The sequence below is a fragment of the Nycticebus coucang genome, chromosome 1 (genome assembly GCF_027406575.1).
Source record: "Nycticebus coucang isolate mNycCou1 chromosome 1, mNycCou1.pri, whole genome shotgun sequence".
NCBI classification, from domain to species: Eukaryota; Metazoa; Chordata; class Mammalia; order Primates; family Lorisidae; genus Nycticebus; species Nycticebus coucang.
The window spans coordinates 98,848,050-98,866,089 of NC_069780.1; the positions used below are offsets into that span (position 1 = coordinate 98,848,050).

Here is an 18,040-nt window from a genome sequence, read left to right on the forward strand (position 1 = left end):
TGGAAGGGGAGAGAAAAGTGGGGGAGAGGGAGGGGAGGGGATGGGGACAGGAGGGCAGGAAGAAGAGAGGGGAAGGGAGGAGCAAGCAGGGGAAGGGGGAAAAAGGGAGAGGAGATGGCAGGGGAGAGGAGGGGAGAGGAGATGGCAGGGGAGAGGAGGGGAGAGGAGATGGCAGGGGAGAGGAGGGGAGAGGAGAGGGCAGGGGAGAGGAGATGGCAGGGGAGGGAAGGGGAAGAAAGGTGATGAGAGAGGGAGGAGAGAAGGGGGAAGGGAAAAAGGAGAGGAGGGGAGTGGGAGAGGGGAGAAGAATAGGAGGGGAAGGACAGGTGGCTTCTCCACGTCAGGCCCAGGAGCTGTCCCTTTGGCTCCAGGACTCCCCACCCCATCTGAGCTCACCGCCAGGGGCGCCATCACCAGGAGGCATGTGGGACCACCCTGGCCACCCTGGGGAGCCCAGAAATCTCTCATTGTCGATAAGCCAGTCCAGGCACTGAAGGGGCAGGTGACAGGTAGGCCCTGGGGTGGAGGGCAAGCTCAGGTCAAGATGTCCCTGTGTCCAGCCAGCACTGACCACGTCCATCCCTCCGTGCGTAGCCCAGTGGTCTCTCTGTGTTCTGCAGTGTCACTTGTTCATGATGGAGACCCAGGCCTGATCTTTAAAAAAATTTTTTTTTGAACTTGGAAATAATGTCAGGGCTGAAGTGATGACGCTTAAAAAGCCACTTGTTTATAAACTTCTGCCAAGTAGGAGGGACCAGGTGGCAGCCTGAGTGAGTCCGTCTGGGCCCTGCAGGGGCCGTGGGATGTTCCTTCGAGTCTCAAAGGGCACGTGGTTAGACGTGGCCTGATCAGCTGCAGCCCAGCAGCTTCTGCAGGGTAGATGGAGAAAGAAAGAGAAGGGTGGGGACACAGATATTTGGGTACCGCTGCTGTAGGATGTTATCTAGAACAGGTAGGCTGGATTCTTCCAGTATTAGTTTTGAAGAGGATCCGGGCTCAGGAAGTTTCTTCCCTTATGTCATTAATCACCCTGTGATAAGAACTCCAGGCCGCCATCAAGCTGTTCCATTTTCGTCCTTTCTGTTATGTCAAAGAACTTACCATTTTAACTCCTTGGGGATTCATGCTCTCCTCACACCCCACTGATAAAGGTAACTTGTGAAAATTTTGAAGAATTTGACTCAGTGGCCTGCTTGTAAATCCTGCCAGTTGCATGGGTTAAGCTCTGCCATATAGAAATGGTGATGGGGGAGAATTCAGGAAATGTCTGCACATGTGTAAAAGAAAGCCATTTCCCTTCCTAGAGCAGGCCCAGGGCCTGTGGCCAGGACTTACTTAGCTTAGCTGACAATTCACCCCCTAAGCAGGATGACTGTAACCAAGCCACTCTCTTGCCCTCAAAGTCTCAATTTATGCTTCTGGTTTTAATTTTCCTCGGCTTAGATCCCAGAAGGATTTATTAAATTTGCCTTGAGGAACCCATTCACTCTAAACTGAATAATGATGTTATTGGAGGCTTAGAATCAGTGGATAGTAAATTCTTTATACACAGGACTCTGGGAATCCTATATTCTTCCACAACAGAGTTTTAAGCCAGTTCATAAATGAAAAGGTTTACTCAATTTACCTAAAAGTTGTTAGTAATTAACAGACATCAAGAGACTGTGGCTTGCAGAGGCGGTGAATAGCAAATGGGGACTCTGGGGAGAGAGAACATTCATTATGTGGCTTCAATTAGAAAGTAGAAAATTCCAGTGGCCTCTAAGTACCTCTTTGGTACTCTGGCTTAACTCTGTGGTTAAAATGGGTATTAATGATGTCTAACTCATTTTTATTTCTTTCATGGGCTGGATGGGCTGTCCAAAGGTAGATGAATGGCTTATGGATAATGTTGATAAATAATGGTCTTTCTTTTAGAAAATACGGGCATCAACAGCCTCAACGTGGCATGCAGGCTTACTCTTCAAGGAGGTGGCAACACTGGCAGGCAGAGGGGATACATGTCCAGTTAGTGGGCCTGGCAGTCCCTGAATTACAGACTCTGACTTATGTACGACTCACACTTACGAATGGAGCTGTTACAGGCAATTGGTAAACATACCTGTTCCAACTTACATACAAATTCAACTTAAGAACAGACCTTCGTCACTGGCAACTGCCTGTAATGAGAAACAGGGTTGTGCCTGTGAACGACGGCAGCTTTGGAGCAGGCAGGTCCCTCCCTGGGCCACGCTGGGGAGATGCTCGCCTCGGCTTGAGCCACTTCTGTGAACTTGGACAACTCATACAAAATTCTCTAAGCCCGTCCCACTTCCAGCTTCAAGATTTTGCTGCATTTGGTGGACTGGGGTGCTGGAATCATGTCACCCCCCTGCAGGAAACAGGGATAGAATTGGGGTATCACTGGGAGGGGTTGGATCTTGCAGTGTTGAACTTCCAGGCATCCCAGGGGTGGATGATCTCACCCCGCCTCGCTCTGCTGGGACTCAAATGACATCCTGACCCACTTGAGGTGGGCAGTTCTTGGTCCAGATGGACTTGTCCTCCTCTGTACCACGTGAGTGAGCTGCTGTGAGCACTGCCTGGGCAGTTTTGCCTCGGACAGAACATGACGTGGACCAGTGACTTCCAGCTTCCCCTTTTAAATCTTTCATCCCAAAGCACCTGGGACAATGATTTGCTGTCAGCAGGTGAGAGAAACAGCTGTATTCTGGAGCAGGCCGGGACAAAAGGAGAATGAAAAGATGGTGAACAGAGCGATCAGTGGGCATGGATGGCTAGGAAGTTCATCAAAGGCAGGAGTGTCTTCTCATCTTTGAGGACTGGTCTTCACTTGAGGCACTTAGATTTAGCTGTGGTGCTTATGTGAGGGCGGGCAGTCAGAACCCCGTTTATCTACCAGGCAGTGTGTGATGAACACAAACAGATGAATGCCAAGTTCACAGCTCATCCCACACTCAGAGAATTACTTTCTAAGACATCATTTTTACCTATGCTGTTTTTCTGTGCACTTGCTCAGACATTACTTTTAAGGAAAGGAGTGCAGAGCGTGAAAAGTAGCAAATTGGCCTGTGTTTTTCTAGATTTCCCGTTTTGAGTGTCTTACTGTTTAAAGCAAGGAGAAGAAAATAGACCCATTTGCCAAGTGGAGTGAACTGCTTGTTGGATCAACATGGTAGCAAGTTGAGGCTGTCACTGCAGAGCAAGTGTGGAGTCCGCCTCCGCGGACCGATGTCAACGCCCTGTCCCTGCCACCCCACACTGCTGAACTAAGCATCCCCAAACCAGCCAGACTGTATGGAGATTTAAGACATCTCCAGGAGGCTGTGAGCTTATCAGGGCCAAACTGATTATTCTAATCAAGTGTTTTAATTAACCACACTTACTGCCAGGATCACAGGAATGAGGCCGGCTCTCCAGTAGTAACAGGCAGTATTTTTTTTTTTTTTAATTCTTCTTTATGGTGAGAGTGTTTGGCTTTGTAGGTTGTGTTTAATGCTTTTCTAAAGTAGGCCATGGCATGGGAGTGTGCCCTGTGACCTTCACTCTGCTGAACTGCCAAGTGGACGACCCCCTTTCCCCCACAAAAAGATATTACCAGCCCAGTGGCAGAAGAATCAACGCTCCCCCCAACTATTTCCATCCTCCACATTAAACACAAAGGCAATACTGCTAGCCCAAGATTTGAAAAAATATATGAACACACACACATTGGGTTGGCTTTTATTGGAATGCCTAGATGCAATCTATAGTCATTAAGTTATGGAAAATTCAGGTCACATATAAAGTTAAGAAGGCAAATTAAAAGAACAATACAAATCAGACAAAATTTACATCTCAAAATATCATGAAAGCATTTTGACTGGCTTTGCCTAAAATACTTTGAATATCAATTTCTTCTTTTTCTTTTGTTTTTTGTAAGCTGATTCTTTTCATTAGACAGTCACCCTCCCCTCCCCCAACTCTTAGAAAAAGGTCTTTTGTTGTACATATTCCCCAAGGTCACTATTTCTTGTAAAAGCATGTCCAGATCACAAGTCTTTTTTAGAAAGAAATAGGCTTATTATACCTACTAACAAGACACTAATTGGGTTGATTTGATTTTATCTAAAATAAGCACCAGGAATTACTCCAGATCTGTCTGTTATTTGTCGGTGCTGGTATAAAGACCAGTCCTTGTTGAGAAGGGGTTAAGATTATGATTTCACTTCTGTCATGTGGTACAAGCTTTTCATGGTCAATACATCAGAAACATTTCTGAGAATTTAGTCTCAGAGCCTGTTTCACCCAAAAGTACTTACAGCATGCTAAACGCAGTTCCCTTAAACAGAACTGCAAATACCTAAGTTAACAGTTAAAAAAGAAAACGTAAACCAGAGCCATGTTCATGTGGTTTGAAATCTCATTGTTTGCTAAATTTGGGCTGCATAATACTTGCCAAAGGACTTCCAGGATAAAAAATTAATGCTAATCTGTGCTTTCATTCTAATAAAATATCAGCATTCATTAGAAGATTAATGATTTCAGTATGCGCTACCTAACACACAAAGACAGTAATAGCACTGACACTGTAAATTCAGTAGCTATTTTGAAACTCTCCCAGCCAATCTGTTTTAATAAACACGCCTACTGTGCAATTTTGAGTATGGGATACATACAAAGCGGTTAGAAAATTATTTTCAATACATCACTTGAAACTTTATGCTTACGACATGTTCACTTGCTATGTTTTATCACCATTATACATAGAGGAAAACTGTGTACTATAGCTCAATGAACTGAGGAATATTCTCTAAAAATATTTTTGTGGCTGATTTAGTGCTCACGGATGGGCTCATTCCGAAGTACGCACGTATGGGCTCCCAAGAGGGTGTGGGCATGTGGGCTTACAGGAGCTTTTGTCTCCCTTTCTTGTCCCCCTTGGCGACCTGAGGGTCCAAACCCAAGACTTGGCAGCGGAGTGATCTTGCTCCATCTGGCTGCTCACCACTGTTGGGTCTCTGCTCTCTTCCCTAGGTACCTACAGTCACAGCCACAGCCACGACATCAGAGCCTTCCCCCTTCGCAAATGCTTCCTGGGCATCTGATGTGGTCTCTCCTCCATCTTGAGATGGAGCTTCAAGAATGGTGACAGTAATAGTGAAAACCCTGGGCTTAATTCTTAAACTCCCCACGGACTTCCAGGGCTGAGAATGGGCCAGAGAACTCCTCCCACCCTGAGTTAAGAGAAGGAAGAGAAAAGAACGGTTTTCTGATTTGCCACCCAGGTAGGATTGCACTGTCCTATCCATCTAGTAATAGAAAGTTGCACATTATCTTTTTTCAACCTAATACAAAAATATTAACACTTCTGGACATTATAGGCATAATCGTTATATCTCTACAATATAATAATTTATACTGTACAGCTATAACAGATAACAAAAGGTGCAATCCTTTTAAAAAAATCACACAGTTCACATGTTTTTATCATTTTATTTTTTCAGTATAAACTTTTTAAACACTTTACATAAATTAACTCCTCTGAGACTAATATTTGATGTACAGTAAATTGTAATTCATATAAAAATCCATAAACAACTTGTCTCACATAATTTACAAAAAAAATCAGGATTTCCTTTGCTTATCAGCGACAAGGATTCTAGGTGCCAGTTTTTTCCCCCAGGGCAAACCAACCAGTTAGCAGCGTAAAATCCGATATTAAAGCCTTGCCAGAGCAGAAGTCGCTGTGCCAAGGTCCTTCTACAAAGCTGCACAGGGAAAGCAGCTGGGTTCTCTATAAACAGCCAATTCTGCCCCAGATGAACAGAGACACGTATCACATCCTACGCAGAGCGACTACTTCTTGTAAGCAAAGGACAATCCGGTCACGTTTGGGAGCACTGTACTCATGTGTGACCTTGAATACAGCGCGAGGAGCAGAAGGCCCAGAGCAAATGTTGAGGCCTTTTTTGTTTTTCTTTCTTTCATTAGTATTATTTTTTTCTTTGACTACTTCAGGTCCAAGTGAGTGCAGCCATATGCACATGTAAACATATTCTTTAAAGCCGATCACCTTTAAGGTCATTCAGAAAAAAGTTGTCTTTGTGGGTTTTTTAAACAGCAGTTTCGTTCTTCCAGAAGGCTCTTCCGTGTGCCGGAGAGTCCGATTCGGGTTGTGCTCCAGAACGCTCTGCGCAGACGTGTCCAGGCTCCGGCCGGCCAGTCCGGTGTCCCCGCGAGAGGCCGGGGACGGCGCGCGCCTCTCCGGGCGTTACCTCTTGCCGATCTCGCTTTGCCGCAGGAACTGGATGTTGTTGGCGCTGTCGGCCAGCTCGGGGTACTGCTCCACCGACAGCACGTAGTAGCCGTCGTAGCCCTGCACCTTGCCGGCGCTCAGCAGCTGCCGCTTCTCGCCCTCGGTCCAGAGGCGCGCGCCCTCCTCGCCGTCGCGCACGCGCTGCTGCTCGCGTGCCCAGGCCCGGGCGAGCGCGCGCTGCCGCGCCTGCTCCAGGATGCGCGCCTTCTCCTCGTCCAAGGTCATGCCGTAGCGCACGTGCAGAGCCAGCGCCCCGAACTGCATCTCCACGTCGGCGAACCTGCGCGTCCTGCCGTTGACCACCGTGGTGGACTGCGACACGGTCACGTTGATGCCGTTCTCCAGCGCCTTGCGGCCGCTAGTCAGCCGCAGCGTGCCCAGGTCGCTCTCGGGCGTGGTGGTCTTGATGAAGTAGTGCGTGTCCTTGCCCTCGATGGTGAAGTGCAGGCTGTCCAGGTAGAAGGCATTGTTGAGCACGGCGGCCACCTTGATGCAGTCCTCATTGGCCACGTTGAGCACGTTGGTCTGCACGCGGCCCTGGCTCACGGCCAGCATGACGCCCTTGCCGATGAGCGACTTGACCGTGGCAAACCACAGCCATGACTGCTCGCCGCCCGCCTTGTGCCGGCTCACCTGCACCTCTGCCATCTTGCCCAGGGACAGGAAGGCCTTGGCTTGCCTGGCCACTTGCTGCTGGACTCCGAAAATGGGCTGGAAGGCAATGACAGGGGGAAGCGTGAAAGAAGGACTGTGTCACCAGGTAACCAGGAAGGGGGTGCGTGGAGGCGGGGGAACACTCAAGGTCCCTTCCCCTGCAGGGGATCAGATGGGCTTTGAGACATAAAAGTGCGTTACTTAAAAGCTTTCTGAAGTTTCTAGGCTGGGCAGAATATTCGTGTTTTGAGTTTTTCTCCTACAATTTCTAGATGCTCTTCCTAGGCCCACTCCACGTGGGAGCCCTGGTATGTGGGGTCCCTCATCCATCACAGGAGGCCTCTCCCATCACTGGGTCCCATTGTTTTTTTTTTTTTTTTTTAATTTGGCCGGGGCTGGGTTTGAACCCGCCACCTCCGGCATATGGGACCGGCGCCCTACCCGCTGAGCCACAGGCACCGCCCTGTTTTTTTTTTTTTTTTGAGACAGAGTCTTACTCTGTCACCCTGGGAAGAGTGCCCTGGCGTTATAGCTCACAGCAACTGCAACCTCAAACTCCTGGGGTCAAGCAATCCTCTTGTCTCAGCCTTCCAAGTTGCTTTCTTTCTTTCTTTCTTTTTTTTAAAGAGATGGGGTCTCATTCTTGCTCGGGCTGGTCTTGAACTCCTAAGCTCAAAAGATCCACCTGCCTAGGCCTCCCAGATTGCTGGGATTATAGGCGTGAGCCACCGTGCCTGGCCTGGGTCCTATATTCTATGCTTTGCAACATTTATGCATTGTCCCTTCTCTTGGGGACACAGTTTTCAGCTGAGAACTGCCAGTGAAATCATACAACGGAAATGCTCAGGGATGAGCAGACAGTGGGGGCAGCTGGAAATGTATTTATTATTTTAGGAAGACAGGTACTTTCCACAGACTTAGGGACATTGGATGTTTACATTGGCAAATGTTTTAAATTGTGGGCATCTGAACTCAGGTATTTCTTATTCTCCCAGATGTCTGGCCAGTGCTTCCCAGATGGAAATATCTGTCTTTTTGGCAGCAGTGAAAAGAAACCATTGTTTTTCTGTGCTTGGGGCAGCCTCTGTGTCTTGGCTAGCCATTCCCTAAGAGGTCCTTGAGAAGTGCTTCTCTGGACAGAGAACTTGAACTATATTTAAAAGGCTGCCTAGGGAAAAAGATGGCAGGTGCACTTGGTTGGGTGAGATTTAAGTGTTTTCAAACACACTGGAAAGTCATACAGACTTTGGATGTGCACGTTCCTTAAGGAACTTCAGCACGTCTTCACGGCACTTTGTCAGCATAGGTATACAGTCACGCCCTGCCTCACGATGGGACACATTGTGGTTGTGCAAACATCACAGAGTGTACTTGGACAAACCTACATGGCACAGCCTATTACACACCTAGGCTAGGAAGTCGGACAGTAACGTTCTTAAACTCACCCTAGAAACAGTGCTGTTTACCTCACTTTTGAATATTACTATAATCACTTTTGAGGCCCTGCCCTTGGGAATCTGTGCACCAATGCTTAGACCACCCTTCAAAGCAATTCTGGAACTCTTTTTCTGGAATGGCCATCAGAGCTGTTGTTGTACAAGTTCTGCCAGTTAAGTTTGTGAACTCATCCTAGAGAAAGTACTATAGACCTCGTGGCTGAATATCACTGTGGTCACCAGATGGCCAAGGGGAGGACCTTGAAAGTGACCATAGTGATATCCAGCCATGAGGTCTGCAGCACTTTTTCTAGGATGAGTCTGAGAACTTAGTTGTCTGACCTCATATCTGGTACAGCTCCGAGGCTACAGAACTGTACAGCCAGTGACTTCCTGAATACTGTGTGCAGCTGTAGCACAACAGTGAGTGTTTGTGTATCTAAATACAGGAAAGGTGAGATAAAAATGCCGTGTCATAAGCTCAAGGGGTCACGGTTGTGTGTGCAGTTGCTCCTGGACCGAAACCTTGCTGCGCAGTGCGTGCCTATATTTGTAACATTTGAAAAAGGAATTACTTTTATGTTAAGAATGACACATGTGAAAAGAAAGCGTGGTGTTAGTACTGTGTGTGTGTGTGTGTGTTCATCACGATCGCCCTTTCTCTTTGTAATCACTGACATTCTAGGCAATTGCTCAAGGGGGAGGGGAAAATTAATCTAAGAAACTCTACACTTTTATCATTATGGGGTAATCCAATTTCTTGATTTCTAATTGTTCTTGCTTTAAGCTAGAAATCCTGGTGTTTCTGTGGTATGTTCCTTTCCACTCTCTGAATGGTGGGGTTGAATATGCCATTTTGTGAAATGGCACCTTTGACTTTACAACTTTCCGTTCTATTTCGTTTATTTCTCATAACTGTTCCCAGCCTCTTGATATGTTATTCTCAGAAAATTCTATAAACCCTCTTGGTTGTAGACAGTCTTACCAGAGAACATTTATTTTTCTTTGTAATCTTTTCCCATGAAACACTGTTAATATTTTAAAGAAGGTGAACTTTGTGGCATTGCTGTGGGTCACTCATCTGTCATATGACCCTCCCCAGCTGTGGATTTCTGGGGCCCCTACCCCTGCGCACCCCTCCATGCCCCGCTCACCCCCGCGGACCCCTCCCCGCCCTCTTGGTATATTTTTGTCTTTGGGTCTCAAGTGCCATAAATGTGTTTTCACGAGCTTTCTGTAGAAACCCAGCACTCAAAGGTGAGCGTCTGTGTTTTATTACCTTTTGATAATGTCTTTCTTTTATTAGCCTTACTAAAAACACATTCAAGCCTGTTTAACAAGCTCTGGTTCTTTTAACAGAAATATGGAGGAAGTGGTATTTTTCTTTTCGGAAAGAGTCAAAAAATTGAAAACCGTTTTGGTGTAATTTTCACAAGGGAAACGTGATTCAATGTGGATAAATAAGACAAGGAGAGGAGGCCACACTCATCACCTTTCGTAGCTTTCTTTTTGGTTTCTTACCGGTACATCATCCCACTGCTGACTCTTCACAAGTTCATATGAAGGTTCTGTTAAGTCAAATTTGGGAACAGGGAATCCAGGAATAGCATTGTGCAGATGGAATCCAAATGTCACCAGCCAGCTGTTAACATCTAGGAGAAGAATGTTCAAAATGAAAGGTTTTGAGAATTTATTTATTTTGTGCATTCATTAATTATTTTATTTTGAGACTAAGTCTCACTATGTGCCCTGGGTAAAGTACCATGGCATCATCACAGCTCAACCTACCTCAAACTCTTGGGCTCAAGTGATCCTCTTGCCTCAGCCTCCTGAGTAGCTGAGACTACAGGCACCTGCCACAACATCTGGCCAGTTTTTCTATTTTTAGTAGAGACAGGGTCTCGTGATCTTCTGAGCAGTTGGCCTCCCAGAGTGCTGGGATGACAGGCATTGAGCCGCTGCACCCAGCCTGGTTTCATTAATTTAAATTCTTACTTAAAAAAACCCCCAGTTTCACAAGTAATAATCTCAAAAAGAACACGTTTGCCTTCATCCTCTAATTCAAAATTCTACTGTTTTTAGATCTTGGGAGAACAATGACCTTCAGAGGACAACCTTAATGGCAAATGCTACCAACATTTTGGACCAGATAAACTGTCATCCCAGCTAAGTGACATCCTGCGCTCATAATGGTGACAAAAAGAGTAATAACAACACACAGCAGCAAGGAAGAGGCAGAGTTGCAGGAGGCAACGGGATTGGTTTTTGTAGTTAGTGAAGGCTGCTCTGAAACAGAAGTTGTGTGTCATCAGCTTTCAAAGCAGATTGCCCCAGGACTTCCACGACCCATTTTCTATTAATAAAAACCCTAAATTAGGAGTGTGAAAGTCAACATTTGATTGTTAATCAGAGATGAATGCTGAAAGCTGGCGATGCTGGCCAAGGGCATGGACATCCTGATCACCACACCTGTGACTTCAAAGGCTCACCACATACTAGTGGAGACAAACTTTTCAGGGAGCAAACCTGGAAACCTTTAAAATGGTATTTTAAAATATTGCCATGTGACTTCCAAAACCCATTAAGCCCAGAATAAGGCTTTTATTCTATTCTGGAGGTTATAATGTTACAGAACTACTCAGCAGGTTTGCAGCTTTATGAGTACAGTTGGGTGTAGATTATTTTATACATTAAGCACATTGCTGAAAAATTTGACATCGCATTTCACTTAATATATTTTAGGCTGTCCCATCTCTCTCTTTTGATGTATTTCAGAAAATGCTGCTATGGCATTCCCTGTGGTCCGAGTTGCTAGGAGAGGGTGAATTCAGGATCTGTGGATTTCCTGGCCCTTCAGCCAGCCTCTGCCAATGGCCCTTAGAAACCAGTAGTCACCAAGTGTCAGAAGGATGGAGGCGACTGTCCCCTTCTCTAGGGCGTAAACTCTCAGCTCACTGCCCCCCTGGTGGGTCCTTTGTCCAGGCACCATTTGGTACCAAAGCAGTGATATTCGCCCTCTTATTAATGTTTTGCTGACTGCTCACGAGCTACTTGTGGATAGTTTCTGTGTAAATTGCCGGGTAACAATACGAATGACACAGCAGCTGTTCCTCGCTTCATTTCTCCCACTCAGTTGCCCCAAGTTCAGCCTGTTTTCTTCTTTCTTTCCTCCTCATCTCTCAGCTGCTTATAACTACAATCACTTAGTGCCTAGCTGACTGGCAGTTTTGCACAGAAACTATCCATGTTACTGGATAGTAACTCGTGACTAGTCAGCAATGGTTAAATAGGATGGTGGTAGCGGTGCTGGAAGAAAAACGTCCCAGGCTGACCACATAGCATGGAAAGTGACACTTTTCCTTGCAAGAGCACAGACAAGCTTCTGTGGGGGGAATCTTGTATTTGGGGTGAAAATTATTTCTCCCCCCCAGTGTTGGAGTAAGGGTGGGGGTGGGGGGGAATTCTCTTCCTTTGAATAATGTCTGTGCATCAGTGAACGTCAGGGGGTCTCCGGAGTTGAGAAGCACTGCCCAAGTCATGGGAATGGAATGCAGAGTGTGCTGAAAACCCAGGTGAAGAGACCACAAGGGGGTCGCTGAAGAAGGGACACCCAGAGGACAGACACGTGTTCAGGAGTCTGGGAAGGCAGGAGCAGGTGTGAAAGGGAGGAGGGCAGCACGGGAGGGCTGTTCTGAGATCCGAGGGACATTTCAGTAGGCCCTTTTAGTGAGCTGGAGAAGAGGTAACCTGAGGAGCACCTAAACAAGCCAAACCAGACAGAAAAACCTTAAACCAAACCAAACCAAGAGGGAAAGAAACTTCCTCCAAGAAATGTGGATGTGGCAGAGAGGGAATCAGGGCTGGGGGGTGGAAGCAGGGGGTTCAGAAGGGAAGGGTCAGCTCATTGCAGGGGGGAGTGGAGCTTGCGAGGACCTTATCTCTATTTTATATCCTGCTGGTCCTGTGGTGGCAGAAGTGGGATCCAAAGTTTTAAATCTTGCAAAACTAGCCAGGTGAGGTGGCTTATACCTGTATCCTAGCCCTCTGGGAGGCTGACGTGGGAGGATCACTTGAGCCCAGGAGTTCCAGACCAGTCTTAGTAAGAGCAAGACCCCATCTCTACTAAAAGTACAAAAACTATCCAGGTGTGGCAGCAGGCGAATGTATTTCCAGCTACTGGGAAGGCTGATGCAAAAGGATACCTTGTGTCCAAGAGTTTGAGGTTGCTGTAAGCTATGATGCCATGGCACTCTACCCAGGTGACAGAGTAAGACTCTGTCTCCAAACTAAAACAAAAAACAAACAAACAAAAAAAAGGACAAGAAACCTTGCAAAGCCAAAAAAGTAACATGCACTAAATTTAGAAAGGTCTTAAATGTATACCCTGAAAATTACCCCATATTGGTGGAGAAACTAGTGTGCCTACAAGTAGGGCCACCAAGTAAGAACTGCACTTAACAGCAACAAGGATCGGTGGTGTCAGAGGATTCAAGGGAGACCAGACATTGGATCCATTGCCTAAGAAGCTGACGGGGAGAAACTGTTCCATTATTGTCCCGAGGTGGCAGTGGTGAAGAAGGAATTAAACACCTCCCAGGGTGTCACTGAATTATGTTTCACACCAGGTATCTCCATAAGAACTTTACCCATGTATAAAAACCCCGACACTGGCTGGGTGCAGTGGCTCACACGTGTAATCCCAGCACTCTGGGAGGCTGAGGTGGGTGGAGTGCCTGAGTTCAGCAATTTGACCAGCCTGAGCAAGAGCAAGACCTTATCTCTACTAAAAATAGAAAAATTAGCCAGGCATTGTGGTGGGAGCTATAATCCCAGCTACTGGGGAGGCTGAGGCAGGAGGATTTCTTTAGCCCAGAAGTTTGAGGTTGCTGTGAGCTGTGATGCCATAGCCCTCTATCCAGGGCGGCAGAGTGAAACTCTGTCTCAAACAAACCCCCAAAACAACAAAATTCCAACATTACCCATTTGCAAGGTAGTTACTGTTTAATGTAGAATTTATATAATTTTATATCTTATGCCATGAGGCAGGATTATTATCCCCATTCTATAGTACAAGAAACTTGCGACTCAGAACCAGTATGCCACACAACTTTTAGGAGAGGAGCTGGGACTGGAACTAATTTGGGGACTCCGAGTTGATCAGGTGTTTTGCTTGTCCTGTCAATTCCCTTCTTTTAAATGACTGGATTCCACATCATTTCAAAACCTGTGGCCTTGGGCATTGGCAGGCAGAATGGGAAGTAACTGTGCCTCATTTTCTTGTCGTCCTTTCTCTGTGAGTTCACAGAGAAATGAATACACTTGAAAGGTATATTCGAGGCATCTGATTTGAATTTGCGTGAGTAAAGTATATAGTTAAAAAGGAGCAATACTATGTATTTTGTGTATTAACCACATGATTACAGCAATTCAGCACTTGGAAAAAAGCACGCTTACCCGTGATGTACTCTTTCACATCATGGATTTTGCTGGCAGGGTTGTTATTCCTAAACATGTACAGGTTAAAAGGGGCTGGGTCCTTCCCAATTCTCTTCCATATTTCTATGTCGGGCGTTGTCCATCGCCCTGCCAAAATGTCATAATCTCTTTCTCCAAAGTGGATTAATTTGGTGAGTGGGTCATACAACCCACCATGAAACCCAATGACCAGTTGAAAATCAATATTGGAGTCAAAATAGATTTCCCCATAGGCGGTGTACTGAATCTGCTTCAGCATGAGCCCATTGCTACTGAAAACAGCCAGCGGTGTCCCTGTGTTATCTGATGCAATGTAGAACTCATCCCCACTGCTGATTTCCATGGCAAAGAGATGTCCCTGGAGGTCATAGTAAAGAGATGTAATTTCTGAACTTGAATGGTTGTAGACATGAGTGATCCTGGTGGGATAAGTTAGGTCAGCATAGAAGAACTGCAGGTGTTGCCCGAGGCTGGTTTTGCTGGAGACGCGCCTTCCCAGGCCATCGTAGCGATAGATCACTGTCCAGCCACTGCCTTTACTGTAAACTCGGGTCAGAAGCCCCTTGGAGCTATACTCAAAGATTTCTGTACCTCTCTGTCGGAGGAAGCCATCTTCATCCAACCGATACTGGACATCGCCCAGCCGAGTGATTCTGTCTCGCAGGTCATAGCGGAGAGGCGTCAGCCGTGCACTGTTACTGGGGTTCAGGAGATGGAGGTTCCCGTTGAGGTCATAGTTGTACCTCCACATAATCTTCTCGTTCAGGTAGACTGTTTGCAGCTGTCCATCCACGTCATACTCGTAAGCGTATTTGGTGGTGTTGGCAAAGGGCCCTATCTTAATCTCTCTCTTGGTCACCCGACCCATGTTGTCATACTGAATTGTAATCCAGTACATGAGTGACCTGAATATCTCATACTGAATTTCCTTGATGCGCCCGTGGGCATCAAAGTGCTTCGTGTAAGTCATCACGGCTGTGGAAATGATCTGGTTGATATCGTAATAGATAACTCCAAATTTTCCAAACTGCTCAACTTTGCCAGAAATGTCATCGAACTGGTAGAGGTCAATGGGCAGGGGAGTCTCGTTGATGACGCCCTGCATGCTGGTCACGCGGAAGCTGTTGTCGTAGCTGTAGTCAAACCTGGCATTGACCATCCCATCCTCACTGAAGCGGAAGATCTGTCTGTCAATCAGGGGGCCAATTTGTCGGTATCTGATGGTGCAAATAAAACCATCACTCTGAAGATTCACTGTTTTGAGAACGCCTGCTGTTTCGTCGTAGGTAAAACTGACTCTTGTGCTGTCATATAAAATTTCTGAGAGCCGGGTCTGCCTCCGATATTTGAATAAGACCCTTCGACTTGTGCCCAAGAAAGCCTTTTGCAGAAGCAGCCCTTCCTCATTGTAGTCTGTGATGACTGAGGCGTTGCTCTCGGGGGGGTTGTATATGTTCCGGTAGTAGCCGATGGACCGGATGGTCTGCATGGTGTGACGGGCCACACTGGGCATGGTGATAGCAGACAGGCGGTCCCACATGTCGTATTCAAAGATGTACTGCCGCTGGCTGTGAAGCAGGAGCACCATAGACTATAAAGAGAGAACATATTTGTTACCAGTGTTTGTGAAAAGGGGAGGGGGCAGGGCAGAAGTGGGTTCAGTGACCACAATCGCACAGAAACATTCTACTTGAGGAAAACATTTTCATTTCAGTTGAGCGGTCCTTGACCTTTTAGTTGTTAATGATTTCCTTCCTAATCTGCTTGGATGCATAATGGTGAGGTGTTCTGTCATTAGTGACTCGAGATTAATTAATGTGGGCCAGGCATAGTGGCTCACACCTGTAATCTCAGCACTCTGGAAAACCAAGGAAGATCCCTTAAGCTGAGGAGTTCGAGACCAGCCTGAGCAAGAGTGAGACCCCCCCCATCTCTACTAAAAAGAGAAAAACTACCCACGGGCATTGTGGCGGGCACCTGTAGTCCCAGCTACTTGGAAGGCTGAGGCAGGAGGATCATCTGAGCCCAAGAGTTTGAGGTTGCTGTGAGCTATGATGATACCACAGCACTCTGCCCAGGGTGACAGAGTGAGACTCTGTCTCAAAGGAAAAAAAAAGAAAATCATGACAGTCACACAGGGCCTGGGCTGCTCTTCCCTCTGAGGACACTTCTCTACCCCGCAGTAGACCAGATGATAGTTGGCAGCATGGGGAAGACGGTCAGGCTGGGGGCGCCTGAAGCCAGCTTCTTTGCATGACTTAAGCTTCCACAGAATGTCTTCTGAAGGCATGTCCGGTGAAGGTTTGCATGCAGGTGTAGTGAATATCCTGAGCTGTTCCTACTAGGTGGCATCCTCCCGAGGCAGGCCTGGACTGCTGCTGAATTCAGCAAGTGTCAGTACCCAGCTCTGCAGTCTTCCAAACTCACATTGGATGTTGGTGAGTAAAATATGACTTGTTTGGCCATGAAGTTTTGGCTTCCTGTGCCTATCCTAGCGAGGAAATGGAAAGTTTGGGTGGATTTTAGGGATTTGTAAAGATGGAACGACAATAAAGGATTTGCTGGCTTTTCTGATCTCCAGTGGTCCACAAAGGTGAGCTTGGCCACTGCCTTGGTCATTTTGTCACAACAGGTCTTGTCAGCGATATGTTTCTTGGCTCCCTTGAAGCATTTTCAGTCATATTATGATCCCTACTATTATTTTTTAGGGTCTGGGTGTTTATGTTTTTGTAATTTTCTTTTTTTTGAGACAGAGTCTCACTATGTTGCCCTCGGTACAGTGCTGTAGCATCATAGCTCACAGTAACTTAAAACTCTTGGGCTCAAGCGATTCTCTTGCCTCAGCCTCTTGAGTAGCTGGGACTACAGGAGCCCGCCACAACACCCGGCTATTTTTAGAGATGAGGTCTTGCTTTGGCTCAGGCTGGTCTCAAACCTGTGAGCTCAGGCAATCTACCTGCCTCAGCCTCTGTAGTGTTAGGATTACAGGTGTGAGCCACTGCATCAGGCCTTATGTTTCTGTAATTTTAACGTGTAATAGACTTAAATGGAGAAAAGCGGCTCAGAATCAAGCCATGATCCCTGCCCACTGGAAGATGCTGCCTTGGACCTTGTTAGGCTGGAGGCTGAGCTGCATGTTACATGTTAGGATTTGTTCCCAGAAAGGCCTCAACAGATAACCCCCTGAATGACCTCCTGGAGAGTGGGGTGATCAGCACGGAAGGAGCTTGTTATCTAACAGTCACAGCCCAATGTCTCAAGGAGGAGTCTCTTGCATGGACAGCAGAAATGGTGAATATTCAAGAGGCTGGACTGGCCGGGAGGGTCCTGTGGGGAAGAGTCCAGAGTTGGGCAGCACTGTACAGTGAGCTTCGGCCTCCCGGGATCAGACAGGAGAGCTCAGGTGGGGGCTGAGTTTGGGCCCAGGCGGTTCCTAGAATAGGTCTGGTAATGGACAAGAGTATGTGAGGTGAGCACAGCAATGCTGTGGCTGTGATGCATTTGGTGACAATGCATGACTTCTGATGTCAGGAGGGTGGGGGCAGTGACTGTGCAATTGGCTTTCAGCTGGGAGGTGGATAGAACCTCAAAACCAAGTCCTTTCCTAGCAGGAACGTTTGTCTCTAAGGCAAATAAAGGGTGGCATGCTTATGCTGTTTGCTGGATTGCATGTTTTTAAAAAGAAATTACAGGGATATTCAATTTCCTTTCTTCTTCCTTTTCTTTCACTTTCATTCCCTCTGATCCTAGTCAGTGCCTGAAGCTGCACATTGTATAACTTAGCATTTTCTGCATGTGTGATAAGATCTTGTTCCTTTTTTTTTTTTTCTTTCCTGAGACAGAGTCTCCCTCTGTCAACCTGGGTGAGTGCCCTGGCATCAGCCTCGCTCACAGCAATCTCAAACTCCCGGGCTCACATGATCCTCCTTGCCTCAGTCTCCCAAGTCGCTGGGACTACATGTGTGTGCCACCAAACCTGACTAATTTTCTCTATTTTTAGTGAAGACAGGGTCTTGCTCTTTTCAGGCTGGTCTCCAACTCCTAGGCTCAAGCATTCCGTTGGTTCAGCCTCCCAGAGTGCTGGGATTACAGGCGTGAGCCACGGCGCCCTGCCCAGGTCTTCATTGTTGGTCTCATGCACAGTTCTTAAGAAAGGGGAAACACCTGAAGTAGCAAG

General features: G+C 46.8%; 1 protein-coding gene across 12 annotated transcripts in view; it reads right to left on the reverse strand.

The window, feature by feature from the left end:
- Nucleotides 1-3,707: 3,707 nt before the first annotated feature.
- TENM3 (teneurin transmembrane protein 3) overlaps nucleotides 3,708-18,040 on the reverse strand; it is a 953,923-nt gene continuing 939,590 nt past the window's right edge. For all 12 annotated transcript variants that reach the window (XM_053585025.1, XM_053585092.1, XM_053585086.1 and 9 more), the window contains 3 exons: nucleotides 13,843-15,454; nucleotides 9,910-10,040; nucleotides 3,708-7,009 (listed from right to left, as the gene is read on the reverse strand). In XM_053585025.1, coding sequence (XP_053441000.1) covers nucleotides 6,254-7,009; nucleotides 9,910-10,040; nucleotides 13,843-15,454 — 2,499 coding nt within the window. In that variant the 3' untranslated portion in view covers nucleotides 3,708-6,253. The remainder of the gene's footprint in view (nucleotides 7,010-9,909; nucleotides 10,041-13,842; nucleotides 15,455-18,040) is intronic.